The sequence below is a fragment of the Nannobrachium achirus genome (assembly GCF_963921795.1).
Source record: "Nannobrachium achirus genome assembly, chromosome: 6".
Classification (NCBI taxonomy): domain Eukaryota; kingdom Metazoa; phylum Chordata; class Actinopteri; order Myctophiformes; family Myctophidae; genus Nannobrachium; species Nannobrachium achirus.
The window spans coordinates 31249197-31262168 of NC_137815.1; the positions used below are offsets into that span (position 1 = coordinate 31249197).

Genomic DNA, 12972 nt, shown 5'->3' on the forward strand with positions numbered 1-12972 from the left:
CAATCTCGAGTCTAGCCATTTGCAGACGGGTCTGTCAGAGCGTCTCCGGGAGGAGACGCGATGGACCAGAGCTAGTGATGTCCTTGCTTATTGTAAATCACGCTGGATTAAGAGCGTCTGCTAAATGCCTAAATTGTAATTGTAAATTGTGGATCATCTTCTGTCCATAGGCTCTTCATCAAAACTCTATAGAATGCTGTGGCGAGAGACAGAGGGTGAACAGTTCATGTTCAAATGTCACTCACTGTGAACCAGGTAATTTGCCCTCAGTTAAATTAAAAGGTTGGACAGGCATGGATCCAGGGGTCATCAATATGTCTGTACATGGACTAATGTGTCTGTGGTAAAGAGTTGGGCTTTTCTGTGCCAAATTTCAGATGTTCTAACAGTATCTAACAGTATAAGGATCATTTTTGATCATCATAAGCCCCAATTACTGAATGTCAAGTCTCCAGGCATTCCTCAGAATATGTATGACACTGATTTACTAAGACAATATGGCACATTAGGAGTCCACTAGTACTAGTGGTTCTCAAATGTTTTGTTTGCAAGGACCCCCTAGTTGTGAGAGTGTACAAATGGTAATTCAGGCCTTGCTCTTTATGTGTTTTTGGTATTATTATTGTCTGCCCATTTTGTATGTCTGTGGTAAAAAATGTCCAACACAAGCCAGCATGGAGATAACCCCCTTTATGGATCACTAAACTGTTGATGATAACTGATACATACGAACTTGAACATATAAGTTAAAGTTCTGAGTCGTGTGAACAAGTTAGTTGAGTTATATGCACCCTGGCCACAATAAGACTTCTGGTTGGTTCTAGCGGAAGTGGCGGAAGTGCTGTGTTAAACAGAAGTTACGTCATGCGTTGTAGTCTGCCGGTGAAATTCTCGCGGCGGAAGTTGAACAGTCTCTGCCTGATATTGTCACCAGGCTTTTCTCTTCGCAGATGAGTAAGCCTGGCTACGCAAGGCTAAGTTATATGCTTGTTTTCATTTATTCAGGTTGCTATTGGCGTGTCCTAGAGAACAGCAACACCATATGCATACATTGTGATTCAGCTGTTCTGGACATGGAGAATTTAACGGCCTGCAGCTACAGTAAGCATTTGGGGTTGATTTTGGTAACCCGTAATTTGTCATTGGTTGATTCATACGATGCTTGCATATTACATTACGGTACTTACAGGTTTTTGATTTGTCACCTTTGTCTGTTCACTAGATTACACTGTGGAGAGAAAGAATCATACAACTGTAACAACTGTCCTTCCTAAAATTGGTAAGTAACCACATTTTTATAACTGAATTATATTCATTTACCTTTTTAATGTCATACAGCAGTGGTTCTCAAAGTGGGGTCCGGGGACCCCCAAGGGTCCTTGAGGTAGTTCCAGGAGGTCCCCAGCTAAATGATAGATAGTTAGGAACCAAATTGACCCTATGGGTCTGTTGATTCCATTTGGTTCCATTTGTAATTTCAGAGTTAAAGCAACGTTGATTTTACAAAATAAACTGGGGTCCCAGAGATAGAAATACCATTAAATGTGGGTCCGTGGCCTAATGTAAGTCAAACTGAGGGTCCTTGAAATTAAAATGGTTGAAAATCCCTGCTAGAGCCGTAAAAATCTTCTCTTATATAGGGTCCCACTGCCTGGCATATCTTTTCACATGGGGGGTCTGCAGGCTAATAAGTGTCAATATTCTTTTTGCGACTTATGTCCTTCCCCGCCACGCTTTCAGATTTTTCACTAACCTATGAAAAATCATACGATGATCCACTCAAAAAGATATACGCTTCCGCGTCAAGCTTGCGCTTAGCCCCTTTCCTCATACACATTCATTATGGCTTTTGTTTCCTAAAAAAGGGGTGTCCCTCCAGTTTACCCGGAAATAATGGTGATCCATAAGCTAGCGAACAGCACCATCCAGCGTCAAAATAAGAAACTCGTCACATGGCGGCCTGGACCATCTAACTATTAATTTAGTGAATGTCTGTCCGTCCGGCGCCTTTATCCACGGTGCTTTACAGAGATTGTGTATTACATTCACCCATTCACACATATGTGTCCCAATCTCCCCAGGAGCCAGTCATTGCAATTTTTTTCATTTTCATTTTTTCATTTCATTTGAAAGCTGGGGATCATAGCTACAAAATGATATATTGGTTGTGGAGATTGACCCAACAGTTTTGAAGATATGGCTTATAGAATGATGCCATGCTGAAATAGTACTTTTGAGATATTCAAGTTTTAAATAAATTTCTAACCTGCAATGACCTGACTCCGCCACATGGGGAGCAATCTTCAATTCAATCTTCAATTCAAAGAAGCTTTATTGGCATGAGAACACAAACGTTTACACAGTGGTGGAAAAAGTACCAACATTTTATAATAAAGTAAAGTATCAATTCTGCAATGTAGAATCACTCTGTTACAAGTAAAAGTCCAGAATAAAAAATGTACTTGAGTAAAAGTACAAAAGTATTGGTATCCAAATGTACTTAAAGTACCAAAAGTAAAAGTACAAAATGTTTGAAAATAGCAGATCTACAAGCTCACAACGCGTCGCACCGCAATGCGTTGTGAGCTTGTAGATCGTCTATTTTCAAATAGCCTTGGTATAACATAGGGCTAAAGTGGTTTATGTATGTTTTAAACTTTAGTTATTGCTCTCTAAAAAGATAATGCCACAACAGCATCTCACTCAAGCATTATTGGGCTAAATGTAAAGACGCTACAGTGCGCCAACCGTGAAGCAGTTTAACCAATTTGCTACATACGTCTACACAAACGGTCAGATTACAAAGATAAATTGCTTAGTGAAGGCTCACAGATGTCACCATAGGGTACGCTCCAGCAGAATGTCCCGTAATGATCGTATTATTTAATGAGGAGCATTTTAATCCGATCGGTCGTCGTTTCCTTAAAAAGGTATTAATGTATCTAAGTGCAGTACACCTCGCAACCGATGGGGTCGCATGGCTGAAAAACAACAGAAAATGGCATCTGATCGGATTAAAATGCAGTTTATTAAACAATACGAAAGATACGGGTAATTCTGCTTGAGCGTACCATACTGTGACATCTGTGAGACTTCAGTAAGCACGTTATCTTTGAAATATGAAGGTTTTTGTAGACGTACGTAGCAAATAGGATTAACTGCTCAACACGAGGTTGAAGTGAACCTATTACGTGTGCAACAGGGCTAACTGTGCTAAATGTAGCATAATCAGTGATTGTGTAACTTCAGCCAGAAGGATTATTTGACCTGATAATAAAACACAATCTACAGGCTTAACCGCCTCGCGTTGTGAGCTTGTAGAAGAGAGCAACAATAGAGTTGGGTCACGTTTTATTTGTTTATAGCCTGCAGCTAGCGCTGCAGCTAGCGCTAGCTAACGCTAGCTAGCGTTAGCCGTTAGCCACTCATAGCCAGTCAACCAGAATAGTCTACTCTAAAGTCAACTTTCCGACGGCGAGTGAACGATTGCATTCCATCCATGTTTTCTTGGCTGTCAATTTATTGTCCAAAAAAACAAACACCCTGAACGTTAGAATTAGATAGTTTAGGACGACACTGATCTATTCAATGCTAAGCTAACTCAGTGACAAAGGAAGCTTCCGCACCGGAGCATACGTCACAGACGTCTCCAGGCCGCTCCAGGATCATTTCACCAGCGTAGAAGAAGAAACAGCGGAAGTCAAGAACGGCGGAAGAATAATAAATAATAATACACAAAATCATACATTACGTGGTTAATAATTGTTCATTTGGAACACACGTGGCATTAAATTAATGGGATAAATACTGTGGGTTGCTTCGCTAAGTAATGGAGTCCCGATATTACCGCATTTGGCTACAAACGGCTAACAAAGGCTGGCTAGTTAGCATTTTAGCTAATATAAACTGGGAGGACTAACAGAATTATGTACCGATCTCTCACATTAATTAAAAAAAGTCTTATTTACATGCAGAGTTAAGCTCTGGCGTTTAAGTGAAATGTAGCCTAGATATTATGAGATGCTGTTGTGGCATAAAAAAAAAAAGAGCAAAAAAAAAAAAAAAATCATTTTGGCTACAGGGAATAATGACAGTCCCCGAGATGACTAGCTGCTGGGGGTGCTGGGACACATATATTATACACCGATGGCGGAGGAAACCATGCAAGGCACCAACCTGCACATCGGGAGCAATCAGGTTAGGGGTTCGGCGTCTTGCTCAGGGACACTTCGACACTAACTCTGGTGGAGCCTCGGGGTCTCAAACAGCCTAATCTCTCAAAATTCCCAGATTTCAAACAGCTTAACATCTTAACTTTAAGATGAGGGCAAACTAAAGCCAGGAGCCAGTTTACTTAACTATCACATTTGTTGGAAATGGGGGAAAACAATTAGCCTGACTCTGTACAAACCAAGCTAACAAAAGGTCATGAAATGAACACATCTCCGTTTTGTAGCTAATCCGCACAAAACCTGAAGTGTAAAAAGATTTATTAACCCATTTAGAACAGGTACACATTATTGCGTATCATTATTTTATGCTTTAACGAGCTTGTAGATCTGCTATTTTAGAAAAATCGTGAAAATTAGAATTTTGACCCGATTCTATAAGTGTCTTTTGAATCTTTTTGAAGACTTTTTGAAAAACCTATGTTTCTATGTCAGAAATCTGGCTAGCCATTGTCAAAGAAAAGGTCCTTTTCACTTAAATGGAGCTCAGTTAGTCTGTTCTTGAGAGACTAATGTGTCAGTGGTTCTCAAACCTTTTCATGTGAAGGACCCCCAAAATGATATGTATTTGGCCACGGACCCCTATCTCAAAATATTTAGTTCCAGGGTTTGATTTGGGGGTTTGAGTTACAAACGTTCGCGTTGAAAATACATATAGTCAAAGATCTGCACACATTTTCACAACTTTTTCAAAAATAGCAGATCTACAAGCTCGCAGCGCGGCACTCGGTGCCGCGCTGTGAGCTTGTATATCTGCTATTTTCCACTGGCATTCAATAACCCTAGGCCTAAATGGGTATGGGGAGCGAACTTTTACAATGCTTGCTGAGTGTCTGTCTCAAGTTGTTTGCAATGCAGTCTGCAAGATTAATGAGGTGGGAGGGCACTTGACTGCATTAGGTGAAAAGTGAAACTAAAACTGACTGATAGCAGCCAGCTCATTTTGATTATAATATAATCATGAATAATAATTATGATGAAATTAAAGGCCAACTTTAGTTTTTTACAACAAGGGTTCATACTCCCATCAAAATCGTTAAAATCACTAAAACGATAGAAAGAAAAACATTTTAACACTAATTTTTTTATTTTCTCTAATGATCTAAAATATAAACCCTTGTTGTAAAAAAACAAAGTTGTCATTTAAGTGAAATTATTATTTGTCAAATGTTCTTCTTGACAAGGGTCATGGCCACGAGTGTTGGGCAGGCCATTAGAAAGAAATCTTAGGCAGGTGCTTAAGCACCCAAAGAATGTGCCTGTACTAGTTGTTGAAACCCTTGTGGTTGAGACCTTTTACACGGTATAACTTGGAAACGTCATATCAGTGAATGCGCATATTGTGTTATTCCATTTGGCTGTTTAAACAACTTTTTCCTCACCAGGCCCATGGACTCAGGAAGGATCCGGCCGTGTGTGTGTGTGTGTGTGTGTGTGTGTGTGTGTGTGTGTGTGTGTGTGTGTGTGTGTGTGTGTGTGTGTGTGTGTGTGTGTGTGTGTGTGTGTGTGTGTGTGTGTGTGTGTGTGTGTGTGTGTGTGTGTGTGTGTGTGTGTGTGTGTGTGTGTGTGTGTGTGTGTCTCAGCCATATTCTGCTCACAATGTGCAGTTGACCAATGATGGCCATCTCGAACTACATTCCTCTTCTTCCCCTTTATTTGGTGGACTCAAGTGGATAGTGTATATACACTAGGCCAAAAATATATTGTTAATATAAAATGCAACAAAAGAGAGTTGTAGTTTGTTCCCTTTCATGAGGCTCATGTTTTTGAGTGGTGCTACTGCTCCTACGTCTGGCTTTGTGTGTATGTGCATGCATATGTGTGTGTGTATGTATGTATGAGTGTCAGTATAAGTATAAGCACAAGATAACATCATAGAAAATTGACCCTTTTTTGGTTTCATTTGTACACTCAAGGTGTACAAATGACACATGTGTACAACTTGTGGTGGTCATTGAAATGTAAAAGTTTGAGAACCACCGTTATTGTAATTGTATAGCGAACGTGAAGTCCACATAACCAGCTCTGATGGTGCTGTAGAAAATTCGGGAAGTGGTTCCATGTGATGGAATCGATTCCGATTCAGGATCCCAACCCTTATCTGGGGGCAGTGGTGGAAAAAGTACTCAAATGTTTTACTTAAGTAGAAGTATCAATACTGCAATATAAAATACTCTGTTACAAGTAAAAGTCAGTAAAATTCAAAGTGTACTTGAGGAAAAGTATGAAAGTGTTGGCATCAAAATGTACTTAAAAGTACCAAAAGTAAAAGTACAAAATGTTTGAAAATACCCAAGGTATAAAATAGCCCAAATAGGGCTAAATGGTTTATGTATGTTTTATAATATTCTAATTTATATCTGCAAAGTAACTACACACCCTACTCACTGTCTGGGAGATACCCGCCACCGTTGTCTCATGTTCTATCATGATTGTGTCTTGGAGCAGGAGGACCAGGTGTGGCGGCTTCTCTCCTCCTCGGTACTCTGATGATTAGCCTCTTCCTGATTCTGTCCGTCGCCTCCTTTTTCTACCTCAAACGCTCAAACCGACTCCCGGGCATCTTCTACCGCCGTAACAAGGGTGAGTGATACACTTTTTTAAATGGAAGGAACCTCTTCCTCCCACTTACTCGCATTGGGTTAGAGAGGTTATGCATTATATTAATCAGAACGGGTACACATTATTGTGTATTATTATTTTATGCTTATTAAAAAATAGCAGATATACAAGCTCACAGCGCGGCACCGAGTGCCACGATGCGAGCTTGTAGATCTGCTATTTTTGAAAAATCGTGAAAATTAGAATTTTGACCCGATTCTATAAGTGTCTTTTGAATCCTTCTAAGATTTTTTGAAAAACCTATGTTTCTATGTCAGCAATCTGGCCAGCCATCGTCAAAGAAAAGGTCCTTTTCACTTAACTGGAGCTCAGTTTGTCTGTTCTTAAGAGACTACAATGTCAGTGGTTCTCAAACCTTTTCATGTGAAGGACCCCCATAATGATATTTATTTGGCCACGGACCCCCATCTCAAAATATTTACTTCCAGGGACCACCCAGAAGCAAATTTTTTTTTTTACAAACGTTCGCTTTGAAAATACATATATCCAAAGATTTGCACACATTTTCACGACTTTTTCAAAAATAGCAGATCTATATATCTGTATATCTGCTATTTTTCACTGGTTAAAGCATTCAATAATTCTAGGCCTAAATGGGTTAAGTTGGAGAGAATTAGGTATTCCCTTCGGGGTTCCATTTCTAAATTTGACACAGCCTGGCAACCTTCCCTGTCATTTATAGAGAGCATGGAGGCAGAAACTGTACTGCAACATAGTGCGATTTTATTTATTCTGTGTTATTTTTATTTCCCTTTTTTATTTTTTTTACTGTGTGCATGTTTTGTCTTTGTCCTGTTTTTTTACGGCTCTGAGGGTGGGTGGGCGGGCATTTGTATGTTCTTTGTATGTTAATTGTATCCACAACTTTCCAACATCCCATCGTGCATTGCGCAGAATGTGCAGGCAGCTTCCGGCGCCGCAGCCGAGAGTGATCTACAAGCTCACAACGGTTGCATCTGCGACGCGACGCGAGCTTGTATGTCTGCTGTTAACCGGAAGTTTCCCGCAAATAATGCTATAGTAAATTCTCACAGAAACAGGTGGATAAAGCAAAATAATAAAAAGAGAGAATTGCTTGAAGTAAATGGCCTATTCTCCAAGCTATGATGATCCATCTTGTTAACATTGTCTTGTTTAATGAAGTATGCCAACACTGGTTAAAACATTTTCCATGTACTTTCACAGCCTTCATATTCCAGCCAAGTGAAACGGTAAGTCATTTTTCATTTGATTTATTAATTTACTGTAATTTACTTTACTATCTTCGAGTACGTACGCATGTTATGATTTACTTCTGAAGGTTCTGTATAATGATAGAAGTGATGATTCTTGGCCTGTCTCAAGAACTATTATTTTTCTCTCTTTACAGGCTGTTATGATACCCTCATCCTCAGGTAATAACACTACACTTTTGTGTTTGGTTCAATAACAGATGCCTCCCCATCTCTCAGGCTGTTTAGCAAACAGGTGGGATGATAATTTCATCCAATCAGGAGAGAGTACCCAATTTATCAGCTTCAATATTGTAGTCAGGGTTCCCAAGGTCATGAAATTCCTGGAAATATTTTGAAATTAGAAAAATATTTTTCCAGTACTGGAAAAGTTTTGGAATTGATCAAGGGTCCTGGAAGGTCCTGGAAAAATAGCTATGCATTATCTTTGGTTATTGATTTTGTTAATACCTCTGAAATGACAAATTAAACATGGGCCAAATTGTCAAATATATAGAGGCAGAAATTGTGAAAATAGCCGATCTACATGCTCACAATGCCTCGCAACAGTGAGCATGTAGATCTGCTATTTTCACAATAGAACCGTGTTATACAAAATTCCTCAACTCTTAGTGCTCGTCAGGGGGCCGGGTCCCCAGTTAAAACATGATTATTTCGGGTGTCACGGCCTGAAAAGGTTGAGAACCACTGGCATACACTACCTGTCTTTGGGAATTGTGCATAGGAGTAAGCGACTCGTTATTGAGCTGAATTATTGTTACTGTATATAGTCCTGGAAATCGGGTTAAATATTCTGGAAAAGTTTTGGAAAAGTTTTGGAAATTAATTGGTAAAGATTGATGCCTCCCCATCTCTCCAGCTGTTTAGCAAACACAAAGTGCATTTTCAGATGGGATGATAATTTCATCCAATCAGGAGAGAGTACCCAATGTATCAGCTTCAATATTCTAGTGTTCCAGTTCCAAATGTGTCTGCTCATTTCTTTGTGTCATCACTTCCAATGTAACTTGTTTATCCTGACAGTGTATCCTGTATGAGGTCTCACTCCTGATTGGATAAAATTGGTATCCTGGCCTGAAAATATATTTAAAGGATGACATCACCCATTTCTCTAAATATAATCACTAATGATGAAATGGTAAAAAGGTTTCCCCCTACTCAGTCTGTCTCTCAAAGGAGGACTCTCGACACTTCAGAAACCCGCCTACCAGTGACATCGTTGTTAGGCAGGTTTCTTTTTTCAAACAAGATACTTCTTTTTTATTTATTTACGATTTTAATGAACGCAAGAACAATGGCTTCTATTATAACATGCTAACTTTCCAAGGTTAGAAAGCCTGCAGTTTCTATTAGCTTGGATTCCCCATCGATGATGTAAATGGTAGGCGGATTTCTGAACTGTCCAAACAGCCCTCCTCTGAGACATACTGTAGGCCAAGCAGACAAGTATGGTGCCATATTATAATGAGCATTGAGTACCAATTATATGACGATGGGTCCTTTAATGTTTACTAAAGAGCTATTGGACAAACACTATATAGAGATATTTAAAACTTATTTTAAGATCCATCAAAACATATACATATATAATTGTGTAAAAGTTCATTTTCTCCTATATTATAATTCAAACATTGAAACTTTCATGTATTCTAGATAGATTGTGCATGCAGAAATATTCAAAGATATTTAGAATCTTTATGGCATACAGCTCATGAATATAAAAAAATCCATATCTCAAATATTACATTACACAAGACCACTCAAAACAAGGATTTATAATACAGAAATGTTTACCTTCTGAAGTCAGAGTTGCTTGAAGTCCAGTGTGAAGTTTCTGCAGTCTGTGTTATGGCATCTGCATGCATTTTCTTCAGATGGATCTGTACACATGCACACACGAATATATCCAAAGACATGCTTCTTAATAACTTAAATTTGAAATGTACTGTAATTGTCTTTACATTGTCTGCAGACAAATATCAGTAAAAGTAAAGAGAAGAAGATAAATGTGATCCCTGGTGTGTTTAGAAAATCAACACTGGTTTCACAAACTGGTTTCATCATGATCCTTTCTCTCAGTTATGCCGTTTTTTGTTTTGTTTTTTTGTTACTCTTAAGTGAGGAAGCCAAGATATGTCAGAAGGGAGAGGCCTTCTACAGCCAGAACTGCCACAATACCCACCACGGCAACCACCAAAGTCTACGACAACGTGTAGTGGTGTATCGGCTCGTTGGCGCTACGAGGGAAGAAATGCCTCAGGAAAGATGTAAATTTTTTTCTTAACATGTGAAGGAACTGCCAGTGGTGCAAAGATGTGGCATTTTATTTAAATGGTGGTGGAATGTAACTGACTCAGTCATTAAGTATCTGCTCCATTGTGTGGCTGTCGCTCTTTCTGTACATTCTGTCATTTTCAATGTCCTGCTAAAAAATACCCAAGAGAAAATATTGCACTGGCCGCCTTAGATCCACCTGTATGATTAAACAGTTGGTCTGTTTGTTGCTGTAGAATGACAGATGTGTGATGATCAATTTGGCTTAAGGGCGCGATCACACCGAAGTTTAATTCTACCTATGAGGGCGGATTCTGCCTTAGTTGCCATTTGGGGATTTCTGCAAAAAAGAACGCTCTGTTCAGCATTTGCAGAATCTGCCCTCGTAGGTAGAATTAAACCTTGGAGAGACCGTGCCTTAAGTGCATTGCTCAGTGGACTGCTTTTGTCATTTAGGTTAAATCTGAAGCTTGTGGAGAACCTGCACTAGTGTAATTTTAATGTACAGTATTATGTTGAATGTTGTTTGTAATGCTAAGATGCCAGGTTAACCTCCTCGTGTGAGCTATGGTGAACGATGCCAGTGTCATCCATTTTTGAGTTTCTTTTTGAGGTTTGTGTGTAATCCACTGTGTTGCATTTGTTTGCACATTTTTTGGTATTTATTCCCATACTTGCATTTTGATCTGTGAGCTTGAGAATCGGAAACAACGGAAATGTTATTTCGAGAGCAATAGTGTGTTTCACGGTGGTGGACTTGGGGAAATGGTAGTGAGAGGAATTGTATTGGACATCACTGAGGTTGCTTTCCAGACTATTTGAAATGTGCCTCTTTAATTACCAATACATTACAGTGATATTGTTAAAGTTATCTTCCAGTTATCTTATTTTTTCCTAGCTGAATGCATAGTGACTCATTCTTTACTTGACAAAATGAACAAACACTACCATGCCATCCATCCCATTCCTCCTAAACATGTTCTTGTTTTACAGTAGCATTAACAACAAGAAAGGTTTGCTTTTTTTTCTCCTTCCTTTATCCCTCCCTTAAAAGGGCAGGCATGTTAAAATCCAATTATTTTGGGTCAATTTAGAATATCTAGATAACCAGTTGATTGTTCTGAAACATGTAATTGCCAAATGAAAATGCACTTTATTTGACTGCACTTGTCAGCTGTTGAATCGTAACCTCTAGAAACACTGAATACACTACGTTACCAAACCATTCTTTGATTTGTTTTTACAATGTGTTATTGTTTTTTCTGTTTGTTATGTAGCTGTCATTCATCACTCATATCTTTGCCAAATGTTTCTAATGTGTCTGTTCTCATGTCATTACTGGGCTTTACTGTAGCTGCAGCTAGGAAGTGTTACTATGGTGACCATTTAATGACATGTTAACTGTGATTAATTACATGTTGATTTAATTACATTATGGGGCCTTTACCAACAATCTTTAAACAAAGTTGGTTACCTGTATTTGTCTTGTTGGCTGTTGCACTTTCTTTTGTTCCTGATTGAGTTTTATATTGTCACTACATTGAGCTTTGGTAAAGGTGATTTCCACCTTCAGTTTATTACCAGAATCGGATGTTAAGAGAGTTAAGAGAGATTCCGGTTATTCCAAGCAGTAGAGTCATGTTTTTTGTTTGTTTGTTTTTACATTAGCTGTTGTACAGCCATCCATAAAACTAAACGTGTAGATATACTGTAGTTTTATACAAATAATGTATTGTATATATGTTTTAATTCTAAGATGTTATGTATTGTTTACAGAAATAAAGCACCTTTCCCTAGTCCCTGATTACCTACTTTATATACTATTTGCTTTGTTCTAACACTGCTGTACAGTGTACAATGGTTCCAAAGTATTATTTCTACCACTTTTTGTGGTCACATGTTCAGATACTGGATTTTGATTGGCTTAAAACAGTGGTAAATCAGTCAACAACCTTGAGTTGGCTCATGGTCCCCGCCCACTGTTGTGTTGCAGTTGATTGTAACTAAATAACCTTGCAAGTTACAACTGTGTTTTCTTTCATTTATATGGTAGAAGTGGTAGAAAAGCAATTTACCATTCGAGGGTCGTGGGTTGTTGGCTGCTTTACCACTGTTTCAGGGTTGTGGCACGAGGCGACACTCCCTCTCATGGTAAATGGCTTACGTTTTTGTCAGCTGCCTGTGGTTCCAGATAGAATTGCAGTGTGTGAACATTAAACACCCATGATATAAAATCACTTTTGTCACCAGGCAGGCTATTGCCACTAATCGTAAGCCCGCTCGTAACACATAACTTCAACGTATTTAATTATTCACTTCACAGGTATATCTAGAAATATGGGTAAATCATTTTGTTTTTTGTACAAACTCCCATAGTTTTCGTAGTAACTTATTGTTTACTAACTTTTTTTTTTTCTTTTTCAGTTAACTATTAAAAACGCCACATCTGTTATCAATATTAAGCCTATAGCTTGTAATACCCATATATGGACATATTGTGTGAGTCTCATGTGGTCTATAACATAGAGGTCAGTCATCCATATTTGGAAAAATATTTGTCCAACTTAAACAACCAACCGCAACTGGAATCACACTTGCAAATGAATTCCGTCCTG

General features: G+C 38.7%; 1 protein-coding gene across 1 annotated transcript; it reads left to right on the forward strand.

The window, feature by feature from the left end:
- The first annotated feature begins 1008 nt into the window (after positions 1-1008).
- cUnh1orf159 (chromosome Un C1orf159 homolog) lies at positions 1009-11592 on the forward strand. The gene is made up of 6 exons (XM_080727729.1): positions 1009-1101; positions 1223-1279; positions 6678-6812; positions 8037-8062; positions 8221-8245; positions 10202-11592. Exons 1-6 carry the CDS (start codon positions 1074-1076, stop codon positions 10297-10299), a joined length of 369 nt encoding a protein of 122 aa, XP_080583855.1. The 5' UTR covers positions 1009-1073; the 3' UTR covers positions 10300-11592.
- Positions 11593-12972: the final 1380 nt, after the last annotated feature.

Excerpts from the sequence above, each read along its gene's own strand:
- cUnh1orf159 (XM_080727729.1), top strand. The coding sequence starts at position 1,074 with ATGGAGAATTTAACGGCCTGCAGCTACA. Across the intron at positions 8,063-8,220 it reads TATTCCAGCCAAGTGAAACG|GCTGTTATGATACCCTCATC; the intron begins GTAAGTCATTTT and ends CTCTCTTTACAG. Across the intron at positions 8,246-10,201 it reads TATGATACCCTCATCCTCAG|TGAGGAAGCCAAGATATGTC; the intron begins GTAATAACACTA and ends GTTACTCTTAAG.